The sequence below is a fragment of the Aythya fuligula genome, chromosome 6 (genome assembly GCF_009819795.1).
Source record: "Aythya fuligula isolate bAytFul2 chromosome 6, bAytFul2.pri, whole genome shotgun sequence".
Taxonomy (NCBI): domain Eukaryota; kingdom Metazoa; phylum Chordata; class Aves; order Anseriformes; family Anatidae; genus Aythya; species Aythya fuligula.
Window position 1 is genome coordinate 34,393,308 of NC_045564.1, and position 27,598 is coordinate 34,420,905.

Genomic DNA, 27,598 nt, shown 5'->3' on the forward strand with positions numbered 1-27,598 from the left:
ATGAAAACACATCACTCAAACATCTTCCACTGCTCTATCCCCCTGCCAGCCACCTTTAATTTGCTTCGCTGCAATAGGATTTTGTGATAGAAAGTTATTAAATCACCAAGCCCATGACTTCTTTCTCTTGACAGCAGAACAGACTAAATGACCTTGGCTAATTTCAATGAGCCACATCATATTGTATTAAGGCAAAAAGATGAGAAAGACAGTAATATACAAAGAACTGGTATTTGGATGGTAAAATGAGGAGATTAAAAAAAAAAAAAAAAAGTGTGTGGGGGGGCTGCAAGATACGCTTTTCCCCAGACAAATGCTCTTATTTACTAGCAGCAAAAATACTTATGATCATCTTATGTCTACGTTTTTTTCTCTTTTCTGTCTTATAACCAGTGAAAAAGTAAAAAGTTTAATACAAAATGCAGAGTGGTTGCAGAAGAAATAATTTTGAATGTTACCTGATGGTTTCAGCAGCCCCCCTGGCACATCAGAAGCAATGTGAGATTTCCTGAGGGTACAAGGATTCAGTAACCTGATGTGACACTTTGTACAGCACAGTCTTAGAGGGTGATGAGTGATTTCAAACTTGTCAGAATAAACCAAATGAGTTTACAGAGATTTCTTTTGCTGGTGTGCATAGGAAAAGACTCATGGGAAAATGGTGGGAACATTTACAATTCTAGACTAATTTAGATTTTCTTTGTTCCTTTGAAACACGACTGCATGAGAAAGGAAAAGCAGGGGAAAAAAAGAGGAAGATTAGGATATAAATGTAGCTCCATAACTTTATACTTTTACTTTTATAATTTCTCATTCTTGAAAGGCCTGAAGATGCCATAAAGTTCTAAAATTTCTATTTTTGCCTCTGGTAAACACTACTTAAAACTTCTTAGTGTTCCAGCTGTAGAAGTGCCAGAGTGAATACATGATTCAGTAATAGCTGCATTAATCTTCATCTTGTAACAATTCATTCAAAAAGCTTAAACAGAAAAATAATGCTCTGATTATAGGTTGCTGCAAACATAACAATTATTTGGCTAAATCTTCTGTATGTGTGTTTTGCAGGTTTTTTTTTTTAATACTAAATGATCCAGAGCTTGCTTTTGTGTATTTTATTGACTAGAGATTAAAGCTCAGATCACAATTAACAGAGATCCAAGTAATCCAAAGAGTTGGCAGAATTCTATCAGATCTCAGTTAAGTTCAGTTAAACTGAGTTTTAATTAAAAAAGAAAGTATCTCAAGTAACCTCTGTGATCTCTCCCAGATTTTCTTAATCTTAATTAGCCCATTAAAATGTGTCAGGTTACATCTAGGTAATATATCAAAAACATTTTCAAGTTATTTTCATAAGACAGTCTTCCGAATGTGATGCAGATGCTCCTGTGTGCCTAGGCTCGTCTTGTCAGTGGTGTTAGGTAGGCAGACAGGTAGACATGCAGGCAATTACCTTATGAGTGACTCTCAAAATAGCAAGGGCTTTAATGGATGTTGCAGTCTTGCTATTATGATTAATTTCAATATGAGATGGTATAAGCAATCTGAATAATCAGTATTTCAGATGGGAAAGATACAGTCACATTTTTCCATCAACTCTGACTTTGGAGGGGAGCTGCTGTGACTCAGAGCCTGGACAAGCAATGCAAGTGCAGGTTATGAGCTCCCCTGAGCCCAGGCCAGCAGCTGTGGCACTTCACAGAGATGGGAACCTGGCCAGATACTACTGATAGCTAATCAGCAGAAGTATTTGTAATGAAAGTGCCCTCCAAAATCTTCTCACTTCAGGGGTTTAGTGCAAGTGGAGACCTCCAGTGAGTCCCAACAGCATTCCTGCTTTCCCCTCCCCAAAGCTGGCTTGTCTATCCTCCAACCAAAGAATTACAGAGCATAATGCACGGCAAGGATGCTCTTAAGTTAAGTGGAAGACCACTTAATGAGACCCCTATGTACTTTACTACTAACATGTCCACTGGAAAAACTCTACACATAGACTGTTAAATCTGTTATTTTGTCCTGTCAGCCATACCAGATAAACTTGCAGTATTCCCATGACATAGTACAACACTGCCCGCAGAAAAGCAGTGGATACTGCAGTATAACGCATAACAAACTTCATCTTTAAGTCAGAGCAGCAGACTGGACTCTTACCTGAGTGTCTGTTATTTCTGTCAGTTTTGCTTCTCAATAATTATTCCCAAAATGTTCTATTTTATGATAAATTGGCATAGAGCCAAAGATTTGCAGAACATTTGTGCTAGCATTTATTATTATTTTTTGCAGTATTCTTCTAGTATTTTCTGGCTGAAATATCCATAATTTTAGCATAACAATTCCTGCAGCTATTAATAATAATGTATTTCTTAAGCCAGTTAAGTGAAAAAAGGTCATTTCTACATTCTGTAGAAGTTCTTGTTTTCTACAGCTCTAAATCAGAGACAGACTGGAAACTACTTTTGGCATATCTAATTCAATTTTTTGCCAAATATATAAGAAGTATGGATTTATAGAACTGTACAGACCATCTCTGCAGCCCTATTAAAAACCCTTTCAAAGATTCATAGGAATGTGACTGTAATTCTCTAGAAATTATCTTAAAGATATATCTTAATCCTTTACCTACTCAAAGCTAAGTTATGCCATCTAATCCTTGATGGATATTTGTCTAAGCTGTTCCTAAAACTTTTGGGGAAATAAAAGAGGCATTTTCACCTTCAAAATACCACAAAATCAGTGGCTGGAGCAGGCTGAAGTGACATGGTACCTGCCCTAATGGACCACAGGCAGGCTGCAGCCTAGGCCTGTGTCAGCAATGCCCTCAGTGAGCTCACCGAGCGTGGTGCTCTGGCACGAACCATGGGAAGAAAAGACTCAGAGCTATAACTGTCCAGATTGCAGCAGTAATTCGGTGACTCCCCTGTGGCACACGGACTCTCAGCATGTTGCTCGGCTGAGCTTTAAGAGTGGCTGAAAACGCAACAGAAATAAAGATGTGACTCTCAAAAGAAACACGAAGAACGGTGCTACCAAAAGAAAAAAAGCTAAACCGACCAGAAAAAGCTCTGAACCAGTCCTCTGCCAGAACAGCTCCAGCCTGGGTCTAGTTTTGGCATCAGTACATTTTATCTAAGCCTCATCCTGCCTCCAAACAGCTGATGGGCACTGATCCTGACTTGGCAAGTCACACCAAGGTGAAATTATCTAGGGAGCCTCAGGACACCAAACAGCCCCAGCCTACAGTTTTAAATGAGGGACAAGTATATACTTTGAACTCTTGCTTACACTTTCAGCATATGTAAAACATTCTTCAATTAGTCAAAAAATAGCTAAGAAATCAAAATGACCAAATACGGATGCTTTATCTCTAATACACACAGTGAGTTTCAGTTCCAGTGAACTAAGCACCCCTTCTCCTCTGAAGGACATTGGAACACATAATGTGAAACAACCATACATAATAAAACATTTTTTATTTCATATTGCCACAACCCCTCCTGAATTTATGCATTACATTCACCAGCAAAAAATGCATACGTGCTTGAACTAAAAGATGATGAGAAAGGAAAGTCATTGTATTTACTACTATTCCCTTGAAATTCCACATACATTACCATTTCACACTGCAGATATGATCATATTTTCACTTGCCCAGGGAAAGGTGCAGGCCTGAATATCTCTCTCAAAGATCATAATGTAATGAATTAACATAAGAATGTTAAATTTAGAGAAAGAAATGGGAATAGTTCCAGTTACTGAATGCTTGTGCTCCATTAGTTCTTGAACGTTACTGGAAGCCTTCACCCTTGCGGAGCTGTGACCTGATCACTGAGACGTCCCTGCCACGGTCACTTGCCCCATAACACAGAGAGATCAGCAGATCATTGCAGCATAGGTCCATGACCAACTGTGTGCAGTTGTGTGCAGCTGTGTGCAGCTCAATATTTAGAACTGATACTACCACCTTGATCAATCAAATATATCATATGAATAATCTTAGTTAAGTACTAACACAATTTGAATGCCATTTTTGCCATTAATAGGAGGAAAAAGCTAACAATTCAGACAGGTTTCTGGAGCAACTTTGCAGCTTTTGGCCACACAGGTGACCTAAACATATCACTTGTATGCTCAGTCCTTAAAAAATACAGCAACAGAATGGCTCACCAGTCCCCCTAGTCATTGTTCTGATATATATGTATAAAATAGTTAATACTATATTGCATTCATACCAAACATATCATAACAACACATTAGTGGCACCTGTTACCAAACTACATGACCATAATGTAATAATATTGTTTTCTTATTCTTTGGGCTTTGTTGATAGAAATGTGTCCGCTAATATTTTCAAGAACCATCTCTAATAAGCAGGTCAAAATACATAATGGCTACAAAATATTAGTGAGTTGTTAACCACTTCTGACATGAGTTACTGGGAGACAACTTTAAATCCTTCATAATCATATATTTAAAAGGACTTCATCCTATATGTGTTCTGTGACCAAATGTTTACTTTTAGTATGTTTAAGTAAATGTTATGATAATTTATTAGAGTAGGCATTAATTGTACCACTGGGAAGATTTCATATTCATGTATGATAATAAAGAAAGGAGTGGGAATCAATAACCTTGCAAGGCTGATTTAAGCATAAATTGAAAGGGCATGCACGAAGACAAGTGATTTTATGTCATATTACATATGAAAACCAAATGTACTTAATTTACAGGAATACAAGATTTTAATTTTGGTCAATTTCTTTTTCCAATTCCACTGTTCTCGAATTTAAAGAGTTAAAACATAATAATTATTTAGCTTTGGCAGTTTTTATTTTTTTTGGCATTCAATCCAGATTTACAGAAATACATGAATCACTGAGAAATACACATTTAAATTGTGTTTAATGGATGAATACTGTTCTATTAAAAAAAAAAAAAAAAAAAAAAAAAAAGACTTCAGAAAGCCTCAGGAGAGACCAAGTATTGCTTTGGTCAATTTACCTTTTTTTGGATCCTGGAACCAGTGCTAAAGTCAATATGCTGACACAAATTTTGATTTTCTGTAATGCTTGTTGAACAAGCACTACAAAAGTAGAGCCTTCTAGAAAGGAAATGATTCCCATCACTGTGAATAAGAATTGTCATGTATTGTATGACAGCCTGTACCCTCACCTGGTTACATAAAAATAACTATTTGTAGTTTTGTGAAGTCAGCAGTATTGCACTGATTAATTCCAGGTGGCATTTTTTGTTCCTTATTTAATTTTTTTATGTGGCTTATTTTTGGTGTGGGCTTGGATTTTACTATGACAGTTCTGGAAATCTGTCCAAATGAACCTTTAAATTCTAATTTAACTTTCGGAACTGTACCACTAATTGTATCTTTTACTGTGTATTGTCACATTGGATTCTAGCTCAAGACCCTGAATCTGTTCCTGAGTTTCTGTTTTTCAACATAAGTCCTGTTAAGAATCATCAGCAATTATTTGCCTTGCAGCGAAGTCTACTGATTGAAAATAGTTGACATGTTAATGATTGATGCTATCCTAGATTTGAGCTTAAAATGACAGCCCCGTAACTGTCCCCAAGGCAGAGCTTAATAAAACTTCTGAGTATTACAGTTGAGGTGTTAAAAAAATTGACCTACACCAATTTCTATTTAGGATTTCTCATTGCCAGAATTAGGTAAGTATACTCCTAAACATTTGGTAATTTAAATAAAATCCTCCCCATAAGCAAGAACTCAATGCAAAATAATGCTTATGGCAAATCTAATGTCTTTTTCAGCGTTGTTTTCATATTCTATTTTGTTTAAATGAATCATAAGAAAAAATAAATTCTGGCAAACATTATGCTGCCCAACTTTTGTTTCCTAATAAAGGGTTTCCTCATCTTTCTCTTGGAATAACCAGTTCTATCATACGATCTTAATAAAAGTCTGAAACCCCACATGTGCTTTTTATTCTTATTTGCTTCATACAAAAAAAAAAGTTATTGAAACATGCATTAAAATTAATTTTTGCTTCATATGTATATATATATTCCTAAGAAGAAATTTCTAGTTCTCTCTGAACGCAAGAAAATACACAGCAAAAGACTTCAGGTTAAAACATTTTTTCTTCAGGAAATCTACTCACCCCGACAATGTACTCCTTCATCGTACCCATCTGAACAGTCATAAACACCATTGCAGAGCTGGGACAAGTGAATGCATTTGTTTGTGCCGATGCAGGAAATATAATTCAGGGTGCACTTGAAATCCACTTCCTCGGGACCTAAAAAAAGACACAGAACATTTCTTACATATACTTTTATACTTCTGTATCTACAACAGGGCAAAAAAAAAAAAAAAAAAAAAAAAAGTTCTGTATTGCATACTATTCCCATTTTGATTCTCAGGGCAACACTCCGCATATCAGTCCATTCTGATGACTTCTGGCACATTATCATTGCTGTAATTAGGAAAATTAAAATCATCAGGTAATGATTAGTGTAATTAAAAGGAAATCGAGGGGTCAGAGAAGATTACTTCCCAAAATACAGGTGATGAAATACTGTTGTTTTTTTTTTTTCTTCAAGTTAAACTTTTGGGAAGCTAAATTTAAACTTTACAACATTAAAAAAGTATCATAGATGTGCAACTGCCTTGTGAATCCCAGTGTAGGGAATTCTACAGTCATAACAATAATAGGTACTTACATTAATATCCACTGTTTTGCTATATGGATAATCTTAGCTATTTATGGAATTACTTATAAATGCTACATGTTTATGGCTGTATTACATCACAGAAACTGTCCCTCCATCCCAGGAGTCTGGAGCCATGCCGTACAAGATGGCAGGGGAGGATAAGGATGCTGTGATTGCTCCCTCGGGGATGCAATCCCCATGCAATCACTCTGCATCCCCTTATCTGTGAAGTGTTAAGGAGAGGGATTTTCAAGGCTCTTGTTTGTTTATCGCTTTGTGAGGGTTTTGAGTGATTAAAAAACAATGAACATTATAATTTCACGTGAGAAGGATTTTGAGATTTTTAACAAATGATTACAGAGCACAAATAGGTCTGAAGGCTTTAGCTTGTTTAGAGGATGAATCATACATAACTTATGCGCAGTAACTGAGCTACACAGAGACACACAGAGGTGTGGAAGTTTTCAGGAAACAACTTGCAGCACCTTGACTGCTTGTGTCGGAGCCTTGGGTCTGTGCTAAACTGACAGCTTTAAACAGTCCTCAAGGGAAATATCACCTAGGATGCACCGTGCTCAGGTGCAATAAGCTTTCACCTTCTCCAAGGCACTAACTGCAAGACGAAGGACAGAGAACACACAGAAGCTGAGAGCTCTGGGTAAATCTCAGCTTTGGCAGATTTCGCCTCCTGGAGTCAGCAGGCCAAAGTGAAGCTGAGCTCCAGAGGGCATTTAGGATTTTTAAACAACCACAGAAAACTTTTAGCACAGCCAATGAAATAAAAATCCTTACTTTAAACAACGTTCCCGATTAGAAGACTGAAGCATTTCACTGCCACCCTGCACGCCAGCAGGCTGCCCAAAATTTGGAGTAGGTGCATCCAGCACCCTTCTCAGGGGTTCCTGGTGTCCCTCCTGCCTGGCTCTGATGGGGTGACACCAATTGCATCCCCGATACCCCCGTCACTGGCAGACAGAGCACAGCGCACTCATGCTAGGGAAAAATATAAACGAGTGATGTGCACGGGGATGAAAGTATGCTGTCTGGCATGCGTTATTTTTATTATATCTGTATTTTATCATATCCATATCAGGATATGATGACAGTAGGAACAACATCTGTTGAGAATGAGAGGGCTGTGACCTCCCAGCACTGGCACAGACCAGCAGCAGGCAAGGAGGCAAGAGGCAGGGGTGAAGCAGCTTTCTTCGCTACTTCCCATCTTCCCTTCCTGCTGGGCAGCACGGCCACTGGGTGGGGTCCTGGTTCTTGTCACTTCTGGTTTTGCTTGGACTTTCGGCATTTTACTGTTTTCTTCCTCCCGATATAGGACCTATGAAGCATCCCATGTGCAGGAAGCTCACCACTGTGCCTACAATCTCTGGCAGTGCCGGGTGTCCTCCGGGACTGGCCGCACTCTGTAGAGCTTTCAAAGAGCATAGAGCAGTTCAGCACAGTCAAATGCTCAGTGTCAGCTAGGTCAGATAAAACTACAATGCTTAACGTGATTCCTATTTCAGTTCCATAAAGACTGAAGGCACTTAAAATTTAACAAAACCAAACTAATTATCTGATCTGTTAGTTACAGCTTGTTTATTCCTTGCATTGGAGCAACTGTGAATAGAGTGTGAGGAGAAAAAAAAAAAAAATACTTTTTCTACTTTTTCTCTAAAAATAAAGAACATTCATTAAAAAACAAACAAACAAATAGGATGCAAACAAACAAAAAAAAACTTACATCTGTGAAGTATGGAAGCCATGGTACTTGCATTACTTACGAATAAGCCTAAGATTGCCAGAGTGCTTTCAGCATTCACAGATCATGATCAAACAGAAAATCAAAATCTGTGACCAAAAATAGATAAGCCTGTGTATTTTTCTTCTAAAAATAATGAGTGAAAAGAATGAAAGTCTTAATTAACATTTAAAATCTCAACGGGAAAAAGCTGATAAGCATACGTCTAAAGATTTCAGTATTTAATTTTGACTTGATGCTTTTTATTTTATACTACAAATTTTCCTGCAGGATACAAATATATTGTGATTCGAAATACAGTATCTAACTTAAAATAAGTAGGTAGGGGGCTTCATAAATTGTAGTTCTTTCAGGGGGAGCAGTCTGCCAGGAGACTGAATCATTGCTAACCGTGTTTTGTTTTCAAGAGAGATTTAGTTCATCACTTTGGGAAAACAAGAAGGTTCTGAATAGAAGGGATTAACTTATTAATGTGACTGATTAAGGTAAATTCACATATACTTATTTGTCAAATTGACCTTACACCAGGAGATGACCTCCAGTCCCCCAAAAAGGGGGAAATGTCTGCAAAATGACAGGTCCCAATTATATCATAATGTCAATGAAATAAGATAGCATGTCCCAAGGCCTCGGAGCAGCCCAAAACTCCCCGTCTTCATAGAATAAAATCCCGAAGCTGAGCACCAGGCTGCGTGGTGCTGTGCCCTCAGTGCAGCACACACTCCTTAGAGTGGATCCGACCCTGCACATCCTGAAACATCCAACGCAAACAGAGACGAGCAGCTCCTTATCTTGTTTACTCCTCTCCCCTTTTCCTTGAGCAGACAGCCACTTCTGGCAGTTTTATCTAGTGAACTTTGGGAAAAGGAATTTAAAAGTGTTCTTCAAAATAATCTCAGTGTATTTTACATCAGCGCAAGAATGCTAAGAACATAAAAGACGGATGGTGTCTTTTCTTCCCTTCAAAAGACATGATAATTCATAGCCTTGCAGGTTGGGGGAAAAATAGTCAAATTGCTGGCTGCAATTATGGCAGTACAGCATCCCAGCACTTCAAACGCTCGCACCACGACACCGCTTGGAGGGCAAAGGACTGAAGCCGCCTGCTCCTGTAGCTCTGTGCAGCTTTCTGGACTGGCTCGGAAGAGACCATGCAACTCCTCTGTGGTGTAACTGCGCAAGAGCCTGGGCAGTGGGCACCTCACTGGGGTCAGCCCATGGCCCAGGGTGGGTACAGGACAGGATCAGGCACTGTGAGGGTCCCAGAATTTGACATGGCCCTGGGACAGCCAGGCAGGGCCAGGCGGGCAGCTCTTCTTCTTTCCCCAGATCCTGCAGAAGGCCAGATGTACCTCAGGAGCAGATGGGATGAAGCAGGCAGACAGGGATTTGTTTAAGATCCACGTTTCTCTGGCTACTTGGCCAGAATGACCATTTCTGATTTGGTCATCCACTGCTGAGGCTCGCTTCACCTTCGTAGCCTGTGAAGCATGGAAAAACCCAGCACTGTGGTTTTGCCATACCTGTGTCATACACAGTAAACGCAGCTCGTGTCCCTTCAGTGTAACTGCCCTTCCTGCAGCAGCGGTTGAGAAGAGCTAGTAGAGTCCTTGGGATGCCCGCCACATCCAACACAATCTGCTTTCCCCAGATTAGCAGAGACATTTCACCATGCACTTTTGACATGGTATCTGTCTTGAGTTCATGCTCATTTATAACCACATCTGCACCTGTGTTGCTTCAGGCTATACTAAATTTCCAACTAGAGGATGCAACTGAGAACACGCAAGCTGATTATTTCCACTAGGTTTTGTTATCACAAGCAAGGTGCAAGTGGTTTTCATCAGCCAAAATTATGGATGAACATTATTTCATTATGTACATTTCCTTCTAGAAACATTCCTCCAAATTTAATTTAACATTCTGCACTAACTTTACAGAGGAGTTACAAAGTATGAATAAAAGATATTTGCAAAGATTGTAGAGATGGCCAGACAAAAGGAAGCACATCATGGCGTTCAATGCAAATTCAAGGTCCACAAAAATTTATTAAATTATAGTCAAAAACACACCCTTACTTCTTGCAAACTCATATAGAGATGCTCATATATGACAGCTGTTACCAAAAGGAAAACAAAATAAATAAATAAAATAAAAAATACATCAAGGCTGCTAGTTCTGAGTTTATTTTTTCACCTTTGTCTTTCTCAGTATGGTTTTCACACAGTGGTTTTTGTTTTTTTTTTTTCATTCAACATCTCAGATAAGTAGCTAGGCAGTAGCTTGCACTTTTAAATAACAGACTAGGTAGACAAATGTAGCACATCCCTTTAAAATACATTTAATTTACAGGAAATCCAGCAATTTTCTAGCAGCTGCCCTCAGTCACAAGAAATAAGTATTCCGACCTGTGGGTTGTCTTCAAAATTGACATTTGTGCTGTACATCAGGGATGAACAGATCCATCCTGCTCTCCTAAGGGTCTTCCTGGAGTCGGGTGCCCCAGCAGTGAGCAGTTACCCAGAACAAAGCCTATTCCATGGGTTTGGCAGCCCTTGAATTCAGCTCTGTCTGTATGTGCAGGTGGGAGCCCCACAGAAGGCATTTTGTATTTGTGTCCACCTCAAGCACCAATCTGGCAGAGGACAGAATCTGACTCAAAGACAAAATTGGTATTTATGATGCAAATACCTGACCAAAACATGTCTTTTTCTGTTCTGACTGCAGCACATGTTCCTCTAGGGAAGGTTCATTGTAACAGCTACCTACGCCTTCTCTGCAGTATTGATGAATGAAGTTGATTAATGACTGCAATTAAGCCAAAATGGCCCAAAGTTTAAGAAACGATAATCTGCACAACTTTTTGGATTCCTCTAGATAAATATAGGCTTAAATGAAAATACTCCACAATGGCACAATACAGTTCGTGGTTTGTCCAACACGCTCTGCAGGCTGTCGGACCCATTTCTCCCCTGAAGCATCGCTGTGGCACTGCTGGTGTGCCATTTCTGCTGGGGATTCTGGGTGCAATATAGGATTTTTAAGACCAAAGAACTGATTTGGGGGACTGAACTCAATGATCTTTCAAGGTCCCTTCTGATCACTAATTTTCTGTGATTAAGAAAATTAAGAATGCTCTTGCCAACATGAAACAACCAGCCCCATGCAGCCAAAGTAATATGAAATGTGTGACAGTTTAAAAAGTGTTAGAAGTCATCTGTGCCGTGCTTTCAGTTCGGTTTGGTTTAGTTTAGACTGGTTTTGGTCATATCACTGACAATAACCAGGGCTTTTAGAAGTGCTTAACTTTTATAAATCTTGATATTACATCTTAAATAAACATGATGTTTCTGGGCCTTCCAGGACAAGATATATCTTAAAAACATTTAGGTTTTAGGGCTAAATTATGGACATTAAGAAGAGGTTGCATTGTAGGAAAACAAGAGATTAATGTGAACACAAGTCTATGTCTTCCTAATCTTCATTATTAATGTATCACAATTATTTTTTTTTATACTCAGTATTTGAAAACTTCCAAGAGGTTGAATACTACAGATTATTTTTTGCATTTGAAGATGTAATGCGTTAAATTCAAACTAAATACACATCATATCCCATGGTATCATAGTTGCCTTAAAAATTCATTCTTCACACAGGTATAAAATCTATAGTATAACTATACATACATATACACAATTTAAATACAAGGACTTTGAAACATTGGGATTAATTTATGAAAATTACTTAAAATCTTTTCTTTTTTCCCCTTTGGTATTTTACATATATGCAAATGATTTTGTATTTAATAAGGATTTATGCATCATAAGTTATCCTTATTCATTCATTTTTCTTTTATTTATCCTTGTGCTTTATTCACCCACACAGATTGACAGTAAGTATAAGTTTGAAGTCACCTTCAATTAACTTAGGTATTCAGCTGTCCAGGAGAGAAAAAGAATAACAAACACTTACGCTTAAGTATGGGTGATTGAAAAGAAGAAGAAAGCAGACAAAATATTGTGCTGCTCTAGGCAGAACAATAGCTGTTCTCTCTGACCCCACAAACACAGCATATTCTCTCCAAAATAGTATTTCACTAGGAAGAATAGAACCAGCAGCAGTGAGAAAGATTGGGAATGTGCAAATGAATGAATATACTTATTACATGCCCTGTGACCAAACAGAAGGTGAGACTGCCAAAGCCTGTAGAAAGCAGTATTGAAATAGAAACAACAAAGAAACTGCAGAACTGCAGAAATCAAAAGATTGCTTTCAGTCATCGCAGTTCTGAAATCAGCGTTGATTCACAGCCCCTGCAGACCTTGTGCCGAGCACTTCATCCCTCCTCTCTCTGAAGGGAGGAGTATGGGCACAGACAGCCTTCCAGTGCCTACCTCCCCTTTCAACAGCTTTGGCTCTTTGGGCTTTGTATAGGGATAAGAAACAGCTATTCAAGCCAAAGTTTCCCAGATCCATACAAGGATTTGCATTGATCTTAATCTGTGCTTAAGTTCAGTATATAGCTTAGTCATTCAAGAGTTCATAGTAAAAAAAATAAATAAACTGAAATCAGCTTCCACAGGATGGCTTATAATTCTGTGCATTATTGTAGATTAAATAGTTCAAATTTTTATACTCTTGTGACAGTCTTTTACTATTGGCACTATTATTGTATACAAATTATCATATACGCAGATGCAAAAAAAAACAGCATATGGATACTGGGCTTATACAACTCAGCCATTTCCCTTTAGCCCATATGGTTTTGTAAGTACTAGAGAAAAACAAAGAGAAAGTCTACACCTGATATTATACAATAAGGTTAATTGTTTAAATGTTTCCTTTTGTATAAAAACACGAGCACTGCTTGCATCCTGCTATTGCAATGACTGCTAGTAGCTCTCTTTGAGACGTCTCCCCAGTAAACACTTCCCTTTGGCTGTGTTTTCCCTGATCGCTGCTTTCTGCATGTCAGACACTTGCTCATCTTCAGTACACAGATGTAAATAATTAACTGAGCCACAGGACTCAGCTCTTCTACTGTAATGTAGCTGGTAACCACTGGAGAGATGGAGGAAAACGATATTAAAGACTGCACAAAAACTGATGAGGAGCAAAAAGAGATGTAGAGAAAATCTTGATAAACCAGCTCAGCCCTGGACCTCTGGGCACACACGATTCGTAAATGCAAGCGGGCATTTTGCATCCAGAAATGACCTCACACAGAAAATTCACCTAGACAAAAAACTGCGCCTGTGAATAAAGAGGGAACACCACCCCCTCGGCCAAAGCACACCTAACATAATTCTACAAGTCTGTAGTGTTTTGTTTTGTTGTTGTTTGTTTGTTTCACTGAACAGCTTTAAAATATGTCAATTTTGTGGCTCCTTCACATGAGAATGTGACTTTTAAATTATTATTATTATTATTATTGTTATTATATATTTTTGAACATGGTTTCATGGTTTGGGATGGTCAGAGAGATACATGGGGACACAGGGAACACCGAAACCCAAAACATACCTGCCTAACAACTCTTCTGCAGCCGCAGAAAAAAGAAAAGAAAAGAAAAAGAGAAGAGAAGAGAAGAGAAGAGAAGAGAAGAGAAGAGAAGAGAAGAGAAGAGAAGAGAAGAGAAGAGAAGAGAAGAGAAGAGAAGAGAAGAGAAGAGAAGAGAAGAGAAGAGAAGAGAAGAGAAGAGAAGAGAAGAGAAGAGAAGAGAAGAGAAAAAGAAAAAAAAAGAAACTATGGCAGGGCAATGAGATGGGGAGGGAAAGTAGAAGGGAGCCACCTGGAGTGTTCTAGCATTCTTTCCGCAGAGTTCACACGCTGTGCCAGAAGATTAATAAATCAATCAATTAATAAAGTATAGTGCTTAAAGACTGCCATAGTTGATCAAAGTCAAAGTTTAGTGGAGAAGGCAATGCAGAGGTGTAACTGCTTTTTCTATATGAACTGACAAGGATCTAAAGTCCAAAAGAGAAATACGTTTCAATGAAATCTTTTTCTTTGCTCTTGCATTTTTTCACGTCAGTGAAAATAGCTGTATTGGAATTACCAGCAGGGCTGCCATAGGATACTGTAAGGCATATATATATATATGCATATACATATATATGTATACTTGGCATAGCACATATATCTAAGACATTTTCAGCCCTATGAATCAGATTACAAAATCAAAACATACTCTCTCAATAGATATTAAAGAACTCATGCCTTTCTGTACATACCTCTGACTTCTGTTGCCCCACACTTAATAACTGTCCTTCTTCTACAGACTCCATAAATACATGCGTTTGTACATAAATATAATGCATTAAAAAGAGTGTATATGATGTATTAGTGTGTCAATGCAGTAAATCGTACTTTCCCATTCACCATTCTATAGTACACTGCAGTTGTGAATATAAATATAGGAAATGGGTCTTGCACAGTTTTAAACCTCCAATTTATCTTAAATTCTCCTAAATTTTACCCTTAAGTTTTCATTTGAATTTGTCAGAAATTAAAAATCTTGAAAAATTACATGGTCAAGAAAAAAATGCATTCTCTCAAAGGAATTACTATAAAAAAGAAATCATTGCAGGCAGAAAATACTAATAATTAAAACAAACAAACAAACAAAAAAAAAACTAGCTGTAGAGAAAATAGGTTTGTGTTTCGAAGCAAAAAGAATGAAGAACTCACAAGAGGACATATATACCATGAACTTTTCTTGAAAATCAAGTCTATCTCTTATCTTGCAAGACTCAGCGTGCCAGCGGTGTTTGATTAAAAGCAACAATAACACAATCCTCACCATTAGGATCTTCCATCACAACTGCCCAGCATAATATAGTTACGCCTCAATAAGTTTTAGTATTTTTATATACTTGCTCAATGACCGCAGCTTCAACTTGTGCAGTAAAATTTCTTCATTCAGATGCCAAGAAAGAAAGAATTTATGTTCTTTGCTACAGTCCCTAAAAATTAAAAAGCTACAGCAGTCTTATTACACTCTTGTATGTAGGATGTATCAGAATACAAAGGAAGATTCTTGTATGTGCCTATACATATGCAAACCCATTGTTAACGTATGTTCCCTGTCTATTCTTGGAGCACAGACTGTCAAATATCTGTCAATGCAGACTGTAGGAAGAGGTGAAAAAAATGCTCTCAGTTTTTGGGAAGCAAAAATAATTAATATTCTTTGTATCAGGAGAAAAAGAAAAGCTTTGTTAATGGATTTTTGGTGATTTACTACAACACACTTTAGACTTTATGATCAAGAAAGAAAGGAGGTGGTTTTTTTTTTTTGTTTTGTTTGTTTGTTTTTTATGTAGATGGTCATTCCTCTTTAGTTATAAGGAACCTACTTTTAATCTGGAGATTTTTATTTAATTAGTGTCTCACATCTCAAGGCTGTCTTGTGTCAACTCTTGTAATGACTTGATGTCTATGTGCAATACAGAATGGGTTGCTAATAGAGTCTCAGTTTGAGAAGAATGATAATGAGGTGAACAAAGAAGTGTTAATTACTTACACAATTAAAGTACCTAATACCAGCAATATTGTAACACTTCTACACTTATAGATATTTACATATAACTACTGGGTATAAATGTCAGTGGAAAAAGGCAGGTGAATACTTGGACTTTATAGGACAATGCAATGGCTGGACACAATGTAGAATGATTCCCGATTCTCTGCAGAATACTAGCACTGCCAGACATTATAAAAATGTGTTTGATTACATTTACACACATCATCCATCTATATGTATTCCATTCTGTCATGTTCCAGCTCATCTTTTCATTACACTGTGAAAATTCTTTTAAAATAAGGGAATAGTATTATTTACTGGATCATATCCGAAAGAAGATCTGGAAATCTTAAGAAAATCCTTCCGTAGCCCACATCTTACAAACATTTATGCATCCACACAGAACCTCAGAAATGTCTACGGACTGAGAAACAATTTACCAAGTTCATATTTGCATCAGTAGAACCGGAATTCAAACCCAGAAATAGTTCGGAAATCATTAATAGCATGAAACTTTCCAGGTCTGACAAGATTTATAATATAAAACACAAGTGTTTTAAAAACAAGAAAGGACTGAAACATACACTGATACCTTAACTTCCTAGTTTAAACAGCAAAAACAAAGCCTGCATCTTACTTGCAATATGTTAAGACTCTTTAGTAGATGATAGGATTTACGTGCATGTTTTATTTATGATTTTGGGGTAGAAATTTACCATTAAAATGTATAACTGTGTTCAATAACCATGTGAAAATTTAGCTTAGAGGGCCAACATTTCCTAAGTATTCGATTAAAAAAAAGAAAAAGTTATTAAATCTGCATTATTTATTCATTTTCAAGATTATCTTATATGTTTAATTCAGCTTTACTGAAGTAACTTAGAAATACATCTCGTGCGTTTTTTTTTAAATGAGCTAGGTAGTTTGCAATCATAAAGTTATTCATTTTTATTTTGTACACAGGCACATAGATGTAAATTACCTCTAATTAAAATAAATTGTGTGACTTGTTTCTTCTTATGCAGTCATGCACTGAAATGATGGAAACCAATTTTAATTGTTCTGAGTACAAAATTTAACACTATAACATATTCAGGTTTGCTGGAGTATACACGGTGTCAGAAAGATAAGAATTATGGGGCTTCTCATTGCACAAATACTGAAGGTCCTATTTGATTCATCACTGGACTATAACTATAAAATTACTTGGAACATTTTGATTTTCAAATGGAAAGGAACATGTACTGCAGTGCATACCAAAGTACCATGTTTTGTCAGCCCCCTCTGACTGCCGTTTTCCACTTCTCACCATGTTTCTATACCTTTACTTCCTCAGAAACATTTATAGGTGGACCAAAACTCATACAAGCAAAGATTAGGACAGATAGAATAAAAATAATAATCCTGTATTATTGCCTCCTGCAAGGCCTAGTGAACAAACCAGCCATCTCCAGCCCTTTCCAACCAGATTTCCCCCCACAAATAAAATTCATGGGAACATTCCAGCTCACCCAGCTACCCTTGAAACAAGAAGGTTTTGGTGAAGTCAAGGCCAGGCCTCCTCTTCTGGGACTGAATTGGAGCTCCAAGAGCCACAGACCTCACCCCAGAGGCTGCTTCTGCTGTCAGCTTGCAGCCACTGCAGAGGGCTTTATCCAAGGCAATGATTTTAACTGTCACTTTCAGTTCAATTACTGGTGTCTGAATATATATATATAGTTCACCACTAAAATAAGATTCCAGCACACTGGAATTTCCAGGAGCTCATGCCTGGCTTTTACCATAATCCCAAACAAGAAAACAAAAGCAGAGAAAGAAGCATGTTTAAGTCCATTCAAAGAAACAAGAAATGATCAATTTCATGTGAAACATGGAGGAAAAAAGATGGAAAATTTTATTTTCCTGCTAAATTCTGGTACCTGAGGAGACCTGTGGAGACCTTTCCTCCGTCATCAGCCCATTCCACAGTTTTTCAGAATGGAACATGGAGAGTTTCATTGCTTATGGTGCATTTTAGGCTTTTCACCACTTTCTTTGAAGAGCTGAACAATTCAGAGGACTCAAGAGGGAAGGGACTACAGAAGTGCAGGGACTTTGAAGAAGGCAAAGGGAAGTGAATGGCAACACCTGAACACAAACACCTGAATGCAAAACAAATTGCACAGAAAGGCAATATCCACGGACACATTCAGTTTTTCACCTTTTACCGTTTTTCACAGCATTACTTCTAAAAACAACACCATAAACTTAAGGTAACGACACAATTGCAACACAGGAAGTGTAAGTGAAACCTGCTATGACTGAATGAGAATGATCACTACAAGGTGGGTAGCAAGCAACACATACAAGCCTCAGCTGCAACCCAGCTGAGGAGCTCCTGCCTGTCAATGCACGTGGCCACACAGTGAGATCCAGTAGCTCACCCCCATGAAGGAGCTTCACTGTGAAGTAGTTGGGTTTTGCCCTTCATCTTCTCAATCTTCTTTTTCACTTCTCTCTTCAAGAAAGGAATTTTGCTAAGCCATGAGATTAATCGCTGTGACTAGCAAAATCACTTCCTTCGAGACAGTGCTTATGAAATAATTCAGCTTTAAGCAGTACTCATCAAGCAGACAGGTATGTGTCCCAGGAAAGGCTCTAACAATTATATTAAAAAAATAATAAAATAAAAAAAATACAAACAAAAAAAAAAAATTATGCTTTCTCTAACAGCCTACTACAATGGATCCAGTAAAATGGATGCAGAACAGAAATTGTCTTGACAAGCTTCATGTATTGCTTTTAGAAACATTTTAGGTATCTCCACCAGAAGTTTGTGTGGACAAACCAATTAGGTAAAACTAAGAGTGTTGAAGAGAACAATGAGGAGATGTTGGGTTGTGTCTTATAACCAACATATGAACAGTTTGTTGAAAGTATTTTCTCTCTTCCACAAATGTAACACTAGTAGTGGAGAGCACTCCAGTTAATCATAACAGAGCATACTAAGCTGGACTTATGATAGGTATTAAGACCATTTGCCCCAACATTGGGCTTTAACTGTCAAGATTTAAGATTTAAAAATGTATAGTTGCAGTACTTTGAAGCATTAAACCCAAGAAACTGACAAAATGGTTTATAAAGAAGATGTATATTATACTGGTTTTATATATAATATAAAGTTTAGGACACGTTACTCTGTCGGAACAAAGGTGGAATTTTTTTTTTAGATCCTTTTTTACTGCCTTGTCCTAATATATTGTGATTCAACAGTTACAGGAGCATTCAATAAACTGAATAAATATATATTCAATATAATTAGCAAACAAACTAAAGTTCTTGTGTAGAATTATAAGCAAATATTTTCAGATTTAGACAGGAAAAGACAATTATCACCATAATTTCATAATTATAAAAAAATAGAAAATGTTTCACCAAATTTTGAGCAGAAAAATATTATCCTTCCCACTACTATATCCTTAGCAATTTTGGTATACATTAATATTTTGGTATGCGCTTGGTATTTTCAGCTCCAATTTGATACAGAGCTTTATGTGTACAGACACAGAACCCTGCCCTTCAGGAACAGTGCTGACACCGATGACACCAAACTGGTTATTTTTTTCCTATAGCTTAAAAATAAAATAAAAAATCTTTATGATGCAATTCTTAAATACTACTAACGAATCAGTGTTCAGCAACTCTCCCTACAACATGAGAACTCATTCCTGAGATCCCCTACATTTACAATAGGATAAATACGTATTTTTAGGAGATAAATGACACCTTGCTATCTGACAGAGTATGGCTAGCCCATCAAAGAGAAATGCCAAGTATGCAAACTGGGTGTTGCAGACAAAACCTGATTTTTTATGACTGCTTTATGACCTAGAATTTTTAAAAAGTTTTTCAGAACTTTTTTGCTCCTTTGGTTGGATATCACATTGAGCTTAACTTGCTTCACAATTTTCCTCAGGACACAAAATTTTCTCCTCCTTGAAGTCACAAGAATGAGTGGATAGTCATATTGCAGCTCAGTATAAGCGCTGCAATTTAAGTATCTTTTAGTAGGGACATTTGTTGTTCACTTTAAATAAGAAGTGGAAATTTTCCAGCAAGATGACAGAACATAACAGATACTGTCTTGGTACTGGTGTTTAAAGAAAAGGCTAAAATGGTTGACTAAATAATGACAGAAAGTATGTATCTGATAGCTACAGAAGATGCATGGGTGAGTTTGAATGCTGTCAGAATTATTTACACTCTTCACAGTCAGATTATAGAAGCAGTAGTTCATTTACTTCAATATAATTTCAAGAATTCCTTTTGTGGTTACTGAACCTAGCTGCTTTACTCCAGCATTTGGTGAAGCACAAAAGTCACTTTATTCTGATGAAAGCAGCTCAGAAAGGTTTGTAATATTCATATTTTACCTGAGTACTTTCCTAAGGACTTTTAGAACATGCATATTTAAAGGATTCCCTTTACAGATGGCTGCATCAACAATGGTTTCCCATTAATCGCAACAGTTTGCCTTTGTGCTATATTTTTCTAGATTAGGACCCAAAAAATAACATAAATGTGTCTATTAAGTTTCTTTGTTTCTTAACATTGCTTAGCTTTCATCCAGGCTCAACTCCCATTAACCTAAAGCACCATCCACACAAAGCAAGATTTGTTACTAGTTATTATGCCTTCATTTTTATTTTATTTTTTAATGTTCATTTTATTACACCTCATTGTCTCTTATTTCCTTTAAAAATAAAGGAACCGATGTCCACAGATGTTTTTCCTTAAAATCATTCAGGGCTTTTATAAACATTTAATTTTGTGTCCGTTCACTGTTGTTCACATCTTCAACTGCTCCTGGGTCTAGATCAAGAGCATACGAGGCACATGGAGCGAAATTAGGAGATATTTAGACAACTAAATCCAACACTGTGACTGGAAAAGTCTGCCAGGCTCTGAGGGTGATGTCCATTTTCACTTCCCAGTGGCACAATGCAGAGACACCTGACAGCCCAAAGCAGAGATGCTCACCTAGCATTGTGGCAGAGGGGCTGGCTCTGCTCCCAGAAACTTTAAATGCACTAACCTCTATCATCAACTCCAGCTGGGATAACCTGGGCTTATGATGATGTGACTACTTTTGTAGTCCTAAGGTAAAGAGGAAACTGAATAGCTTTTCCTAGCCAAATAAATGAATTGCATGTTAAGAAGCATGGGAGCTGCTAACAGACTGTTGCATTTTTTGTTGTCATCATTGTTTTTTTTATTATTATTATTATTTATTTATTTTTATTGTATTTTTATGTTTTACTGGGGAAAAAATGGAGGCAGGTATGTTAATGCCTTGTTGAGAATTGTCCTTTTGCTGTACACGTACTCCGCAGCAGCGCTGTTTTTATGTGCATAATATTTAAGAAGTAAGAGCCTGTTGGGATCCAGGACTGAGCCAAACTACCCATTTTCACCTTGTTATTCTTGTATGAAAAAGAAAAACCATCAGGTCCTCTCCCTAGCAAACTTTGTGTTTGTTCTCAGACATACACCAACTATTTGTTTTACAGACAATTTGTACCAGTTGGTTTGTCCACTCTCGGTGCTAAGTTTTGGATGCCCTCCTAAATAAAAGATCAGCTAACAGGAGCTGGGGTGACTTTTTAACTCCATTTTACTGTTTCAAATATGATATTTCATTCTTGCTCTATTGAAATTTGTTTCAGTTTTAAAAGGACGTAGGAAATTTCTTTTTCCTGACCTTTGACATGTACGTGTCACTCATAAAGACTGTAAGTAAACAGTGGAGCTTTAGGGAAGTAACTCTTCCTTTTGGTTATCCTCACAGAGCTCTTTGCTTTTCCCACGCTAGAGATCATTAAAAATAAGGGGAGCCCACACCATGAGGCACAGTGACAGCCTCTGGAACTCCTTGCTACAACAACCACTTGTGTTTCCCTCTGCCATTGTCCTTTGGATGCTTTCACAGGGTAAAAAGTCAGTATGGTGTTGGGGGACCTTGCTCCCCTCTTTTGTTCACTCTGCCTTCTGGTCGTTTTCTGGTTTGGGGTTGGGAGCGGGTATTAAAAAAAAATAAAAATCCACTTTCAAGTGCTTTTAATCCTGACTCATTTTCTGCCTTTCACATTCCTTTCTGTCGCAGTCACTGTTTTTACCTTGGTGCAGTTACTGTACACATTAAAGAAAGGCACTGAAACTAAGATCACCATGTAAAAAGATTGCACCCATTTTTCCGTTCTAACTTTCCTTTTCCTAACTTTCCAATCTGTTCTTTGGAATCTTAATTCCTACAACACTGCTTGCATTGGGTCTGCCTCGAGGTCATTCCTTTTATCAGGAGAACAGTAACAAGTAAAGCTCCTGGCCTTTGTACCAGGATCCAAATACATTTCAAGGACTTTATTTTATGGTTAAACAGAAATGCCATTCCCATTTACTTTTAGAAAACTACACTTGTGAGGCTCCTTGCTCCAGGCAGTAGGTCGTGAGTGTCCTGGAACATGAAGAATTTAAAGAAACTTAAAGAAACTTTAAAAGTTTCTCTCCCTCACACTACCTACTGAGGAACTACAGAATCCACCCAGAAGTATTGATATATTGATATTAAAAAAAAAAAAAAAAAAAAAAAAAAAAAAAAACAACAACAACAAAAAAAAAACTATTACTGCCAAATCATATCTGCATAGCCAAAATAACACTGGATGTGTAAACCAGGATCCCAGACAGTGGATTAGGTAACATAAGCAAGAAGCAAATGGAAAAAAAAAATATATATATAAAGAAAATAAAAGAAAATCAAGATCTATATTTACTGTAACATATTCATGGTTATTTTTTTTTTCAAAAAGAGTTATAATGTGTGCTGAAGGATTTTGATTAATGATTAGAAAAATACTGTTTTCCTTAATTTTGCTTAAAAAAAATAAGATCTTAATTAATTCTCCATATATTCAATAACTATTTCTATGTCTACAAATTTGTAGAGCTCCATAAAGTCCCCAAACCCATTAAGCCCTCACATTGTTTCCCTGGCAGTGTAGACACAACCACCGTCACCTGAAAGATTTTCAATCCAAGGACTAAGTAAACTTCCCTAGTGCCCAGTTAAGCTCTTAGAGAAACTGCGATGTTTTCTGAACAAAGATGTCCAGAGATTTAGGTACCAAAAAAAAAACAAAAAAACACACTATTTTTAGATGCTTAAAAACTGAGACATCCCAAGTTTCCAAAAATCTTACAATCTCAATATATTATTCAAAATATACATTTTGAATAATGTAATAATATACATCCAGAAAATCAATGTGTTAGACTCCTGACATTCTGGATTTTAACTGCAGGATTTTAACTGGTGTACCAAGTGTTTTTCAAGACAGGCTCAGCATTTTGTTCATCATTCGGCTTCTTTTTAGGGGTGTTCCATCATTTGACGACTAACTGCTGTGCCGAACATCCTCTTTGCTGCTACACAGTTTGCCTTGTTCATTGTTTGGGGGCAGTGTACAGCCAGCTTTGCTTTGAGAGCGACTGTGCCATCTAGGTAATGGAATTCATGCTTGGTTTATTGTGCAGAACTGCCAATTTTGCTCCTGCATGGGTATTTCATAGCAAGGCTTTTTAGTTCACAGTAAATCTCTTCCCTTTCTGAACACGAACTGCAAATTATACAATAGTGTCCTTTTATATCTGAAGAAAGAAATCTAAATGTTAACTAAATCCATTTTTTCCTCTTGATGTGTATTCACAATGGCATCTCAGGCTTCTTAGGTCACCTTATTATTAGGTCACATTATTATTAATCTTCTTTTTCTTCAGCCTTCCCATTTCACCTCATTTCTAAAACTCTATTTACTAGCAAGACTTCGTTTCTCTAAACAATTTTGAATCTTTGTTTCCACCAGCTTCAGGAAGTCCCTGTGTCACATCATTTCAGAATGCACACTTCACCATTTTTCTCTCAAAATGGAGATTTCCCAACAGACCTCGCTAAAACAGACCCTGTAGTGAAACACAGGCAGATGTCTGAATGACCCCTTTCTTCAGTTATAAGTCTTTTTACTCTTTAGTTTCCCATTTTTTACTGAGAGTTTCCCTTGGTTTGCTATTACTAATCTTCATTAGATGTTTGCTACAGCTTTCTTCTTCCTCTCCATCAGGAACTGGAATATAGAAATTTGTTTTTCTACTTCGTGAAAATGACCCCCAAATGGCCCCAGAACATTGCAATCAATCACACAGAATCACAGAATCACAGAATTTCTAGGTTGGAAGAGACCTCAAGATCATTGAGTCCAACCTCTGACCTAACGCTAACAGTCCCCACTAAACCATATCCCTAAGCTCTACATCTAAACGTCTTTTGAAGACTTCCAGGGATGGTGACTCCACCACTTCCCTGGGCAGCCTGTTCCAATGTCTAACAACCCTTTCGGTAAAGAAGTTCTTCCTAACATCCAACCTAAAACTCCCCTGGCGCAACTTAAGCCCATTCCCCCTCGTCCTGTCACCAGGCACATGGGAGAATATACTAACCCCCACCTGAACATCAAGTTCATGTTTGTCAGCTGGGGCAGAAGAGACATGGACTTGAGCTCTCCATCCACATCCCTGAGGAATATTCTGCCCGTATTCTGGTTATTCTGGACTCCCTGACACCATAACTCTGTCAGTAACAATTAAAACTGATACTGATCATGCGCTGTCTCTCTCCCAACACACAGCACCTCCTGCTCCCCACCAAAGTCATCATAATCCAGCATAACCACAACCCTTTGCCTTTCACCAATTCATATTTTTGAGACTCCGTCCTAGGTGGCTGCATTGCCCGTTACTGTAGCTCTTAGGCCACATCAGCAAGATCAGCAAGTAAAATAATTTTGCTTTGCTTTGTTTTTAATGGGCAAGCTGAGACTTCTTCAGCCTGTAGCTTAAATTGTTCAGCATTTCAGACACCATCTGCTTTGTGCTGGACACGTGCCATAGACGCATAAATATCTGCAGAAAGAAACTTGGTTGTTATTGCCACATTTATCCCTTGGCTCTGTTGTATTTTATGCTGCAAGTCTTTCCTGGTGTATAACCCTATTTACTCTCATTTACAGGAAATCATCCTCTTTTACCAGACTTCTACAATTTATTTTAAATATAGCATGCTTGTGAACTGAAGAAAACAAATAATCAATTTTCATAAGGGTTGGGAGCCTTCTGCTACCTCCCATCATTTTCCCTATGAAGGAAGGGCAGTGTAATCGGGTAGGTAACTTTTAGACCAAGAACAAGTGATGCAGCAAGAGTTATTTCAGCCTTGACAGGCAGCTCCACCCTCCCTGTCATGCACACGTTACAATTCAGTGAAATGAAAAGCAGTTTTCAATGGGGAGAAATTGATTTTATGCCTGCACTGAACTTGGCAAAACTGCTTCATAAAGAAAGGGGTATTCTTTTCCCCCAAGTTTTGAAAATGACTTAAAATGATTTTTATTTTTTTTTTTCTCAGCTATCTCCCTCTGGGTTTTATGGAAGGATAGTTCTCATTATCAGAGACGGCTTGAAAGTTAGAGGCAGAGGCATACGTATGCACTCACCGAGCTGGCAACCAAATGCTTTAATTCTCTCTGTCTTCTAAGAGCTTCCCAGTAGAAAGCTGTACGGAATTAAACCCATTCTCCCCTCCTGCACGCAATTTTGCAGGCATCGTAACTACTGTTGCTTTTCATTTTACAACAGTTTGATGGGACCACAATCCAGGAGTGGCGATGCTGGGAAGCTAGCACAGCCTCCGACATCCCCCAAGCACGGCAAAGTTTGATCGTGTTCATCCTGGAAGGCAGCAGTGCACGGCGTGGTAGAAAAATGGATTATCACTTTTGATTCTTGTAAGTGTCTCCCATTCAGCCAAGCATGCTACCCTTCAAACACGTATCTTTTCTTTTCTCCTTTTTTTTTTTTTCCCCCCTTTCTGGTGGCAATGCTGCAACCACGAGAGGAAAATTTCTAAAGCCAGACCACTTGTTTGAAGGCCGTATTGTCACAAGCAGCTGTGTTAATTAAAGTTGGAAATCCAAATGCTTTTATACTTATTGATGCTTTGAAGGAATTGAAGCTTTGACAAGCTGCCTTTCCAGCTGTTATCTCACTTTTTCACCTAGCTCTCAATGTGCCTTCTCACGAGTGGTTCTTCCCTTGACCTAACGTGATATGCAACTTATCTGTGTTCAGCAACTGGAAGACTGCTTGAGTGGCTCGACATCTGCTTCCAGACAGCTAGAGATGTCTCCGTCACCCTGGGTCTGAGGACAGTTGTTGACATGCACAGAGATTCAAATGATTGTCACATCTGACTGTAATCAGCCTTTCGTAGAGCTGCAGTGAGTACACAGAGACACCATCTCAGGAGAAAACGCCCCTCGGTGCACAGAGCTCACTGACATTTATTCTTTAGGCCAGCATTGAGATCTGAGACTTTTACCTTGTTTTGGTACTTAATGAATAAAAACAACCTTAAAAGAGAATGCAAAGAGGAAAAATTACTTATCCCTTTCAGAACCTACAGCCTACACCAACAAACAAACAAACAAAAAAGACAAATAAAAGCAAACTAAAACCCAAAACGAAGCTGCATTTCACCAACCTTTTTAGTAAGTCAAATCTCCCCGTGCCTGGACCTACCAGATTTGATTCTGATCGAGACCCTTGGCCTCATTCCATCCAAAGCCCTCGCCCTCCTCTCTGAAATGAGCCAGTTAGACTTTGCAAAACAGGAGGTGTAAGGGAAGACGAGGATGTCATACTGGACATTGTACGATGGTAGTTAGGAGGATATATAAGTGGGCAGATCGGTAGGGGGGTAGGCAGACAGATGGCATATTCTTTTTTTTTTTTTTAAATATATATTACCTGAATTTATGTCAGAAGGACAGAATTATGAAAGGAATGGAGAGCACAGAATGAATAGAAAAGTATACCCATCATTGATTTTTCTCTTTCTGCATTAGATGGGAGAATACAGGCATACAAAGAGCATGGGAAAACAACATTTTAGAGTGACAGAGAGAGGCTTCAAAAAGAAAAAGGCAAATGTCAGTAAAAAGATACAAAATATTACATGTGAAGTCGCTTTGAGAGGATGAAGAACAACCACAGGAAAGATGAATAACAGTAATTACATTTATAACAGAAAAGGCTCTGAGAACACTGGCTTGGATACATCTTTCAGTGGTTGGGTCTTCAAGAGCAATAGCTACTTTTGTGTTGCTGACCCTTTAATGAGGCATCACCAACTTTTAGCCAGAGGAATCTTTTCTGAAAACTGTCACTAAGTCACTCTGCAGAAGCCACTCCTCATGTACTAACAATTTTTTTTTTTAATGGTTTAAAACGATGGATTCCCAGCTTGAAACATATGTCATCACCAGACAAATCGTTCATGCATACACGTGGAACACACAGCCAAGAAGCCAACACTAGCAGCAACCCAGCTCATTTGCCTTTAAATTAAATGTTGCTACTAATTATATAGTACATAAGCACCACTAACAGCACTCTGTTATAGCCCCTCACGTGAAATAAGAACTATTTATGGAGTTTAATAGAATTATGATCTTTACAGTCACCATTTGGTTCAAATAATAATA

At 37.8% G+C, this 27,598-nt stretch overlaps 1 protein-coding gene across 1 annotated transcript in view; it reads right to left on the bottom strand.

Moving 5' to 3' along the window:
* The window catches only part of LRP1B (LDL receptor related protein 1B), a 501,801-nt gene that overhangs the window by 396,526 nt on the left and 77,677 nt on the right, over positions 1-27,598 (bottom strand). The window contains 1 exon segment of the mRNA XM_032190067.1: positions 6,132-6,269. Coding sequence (XP_032045958.1) covers positions 6,132-6,269 — 138 coding nt within the window.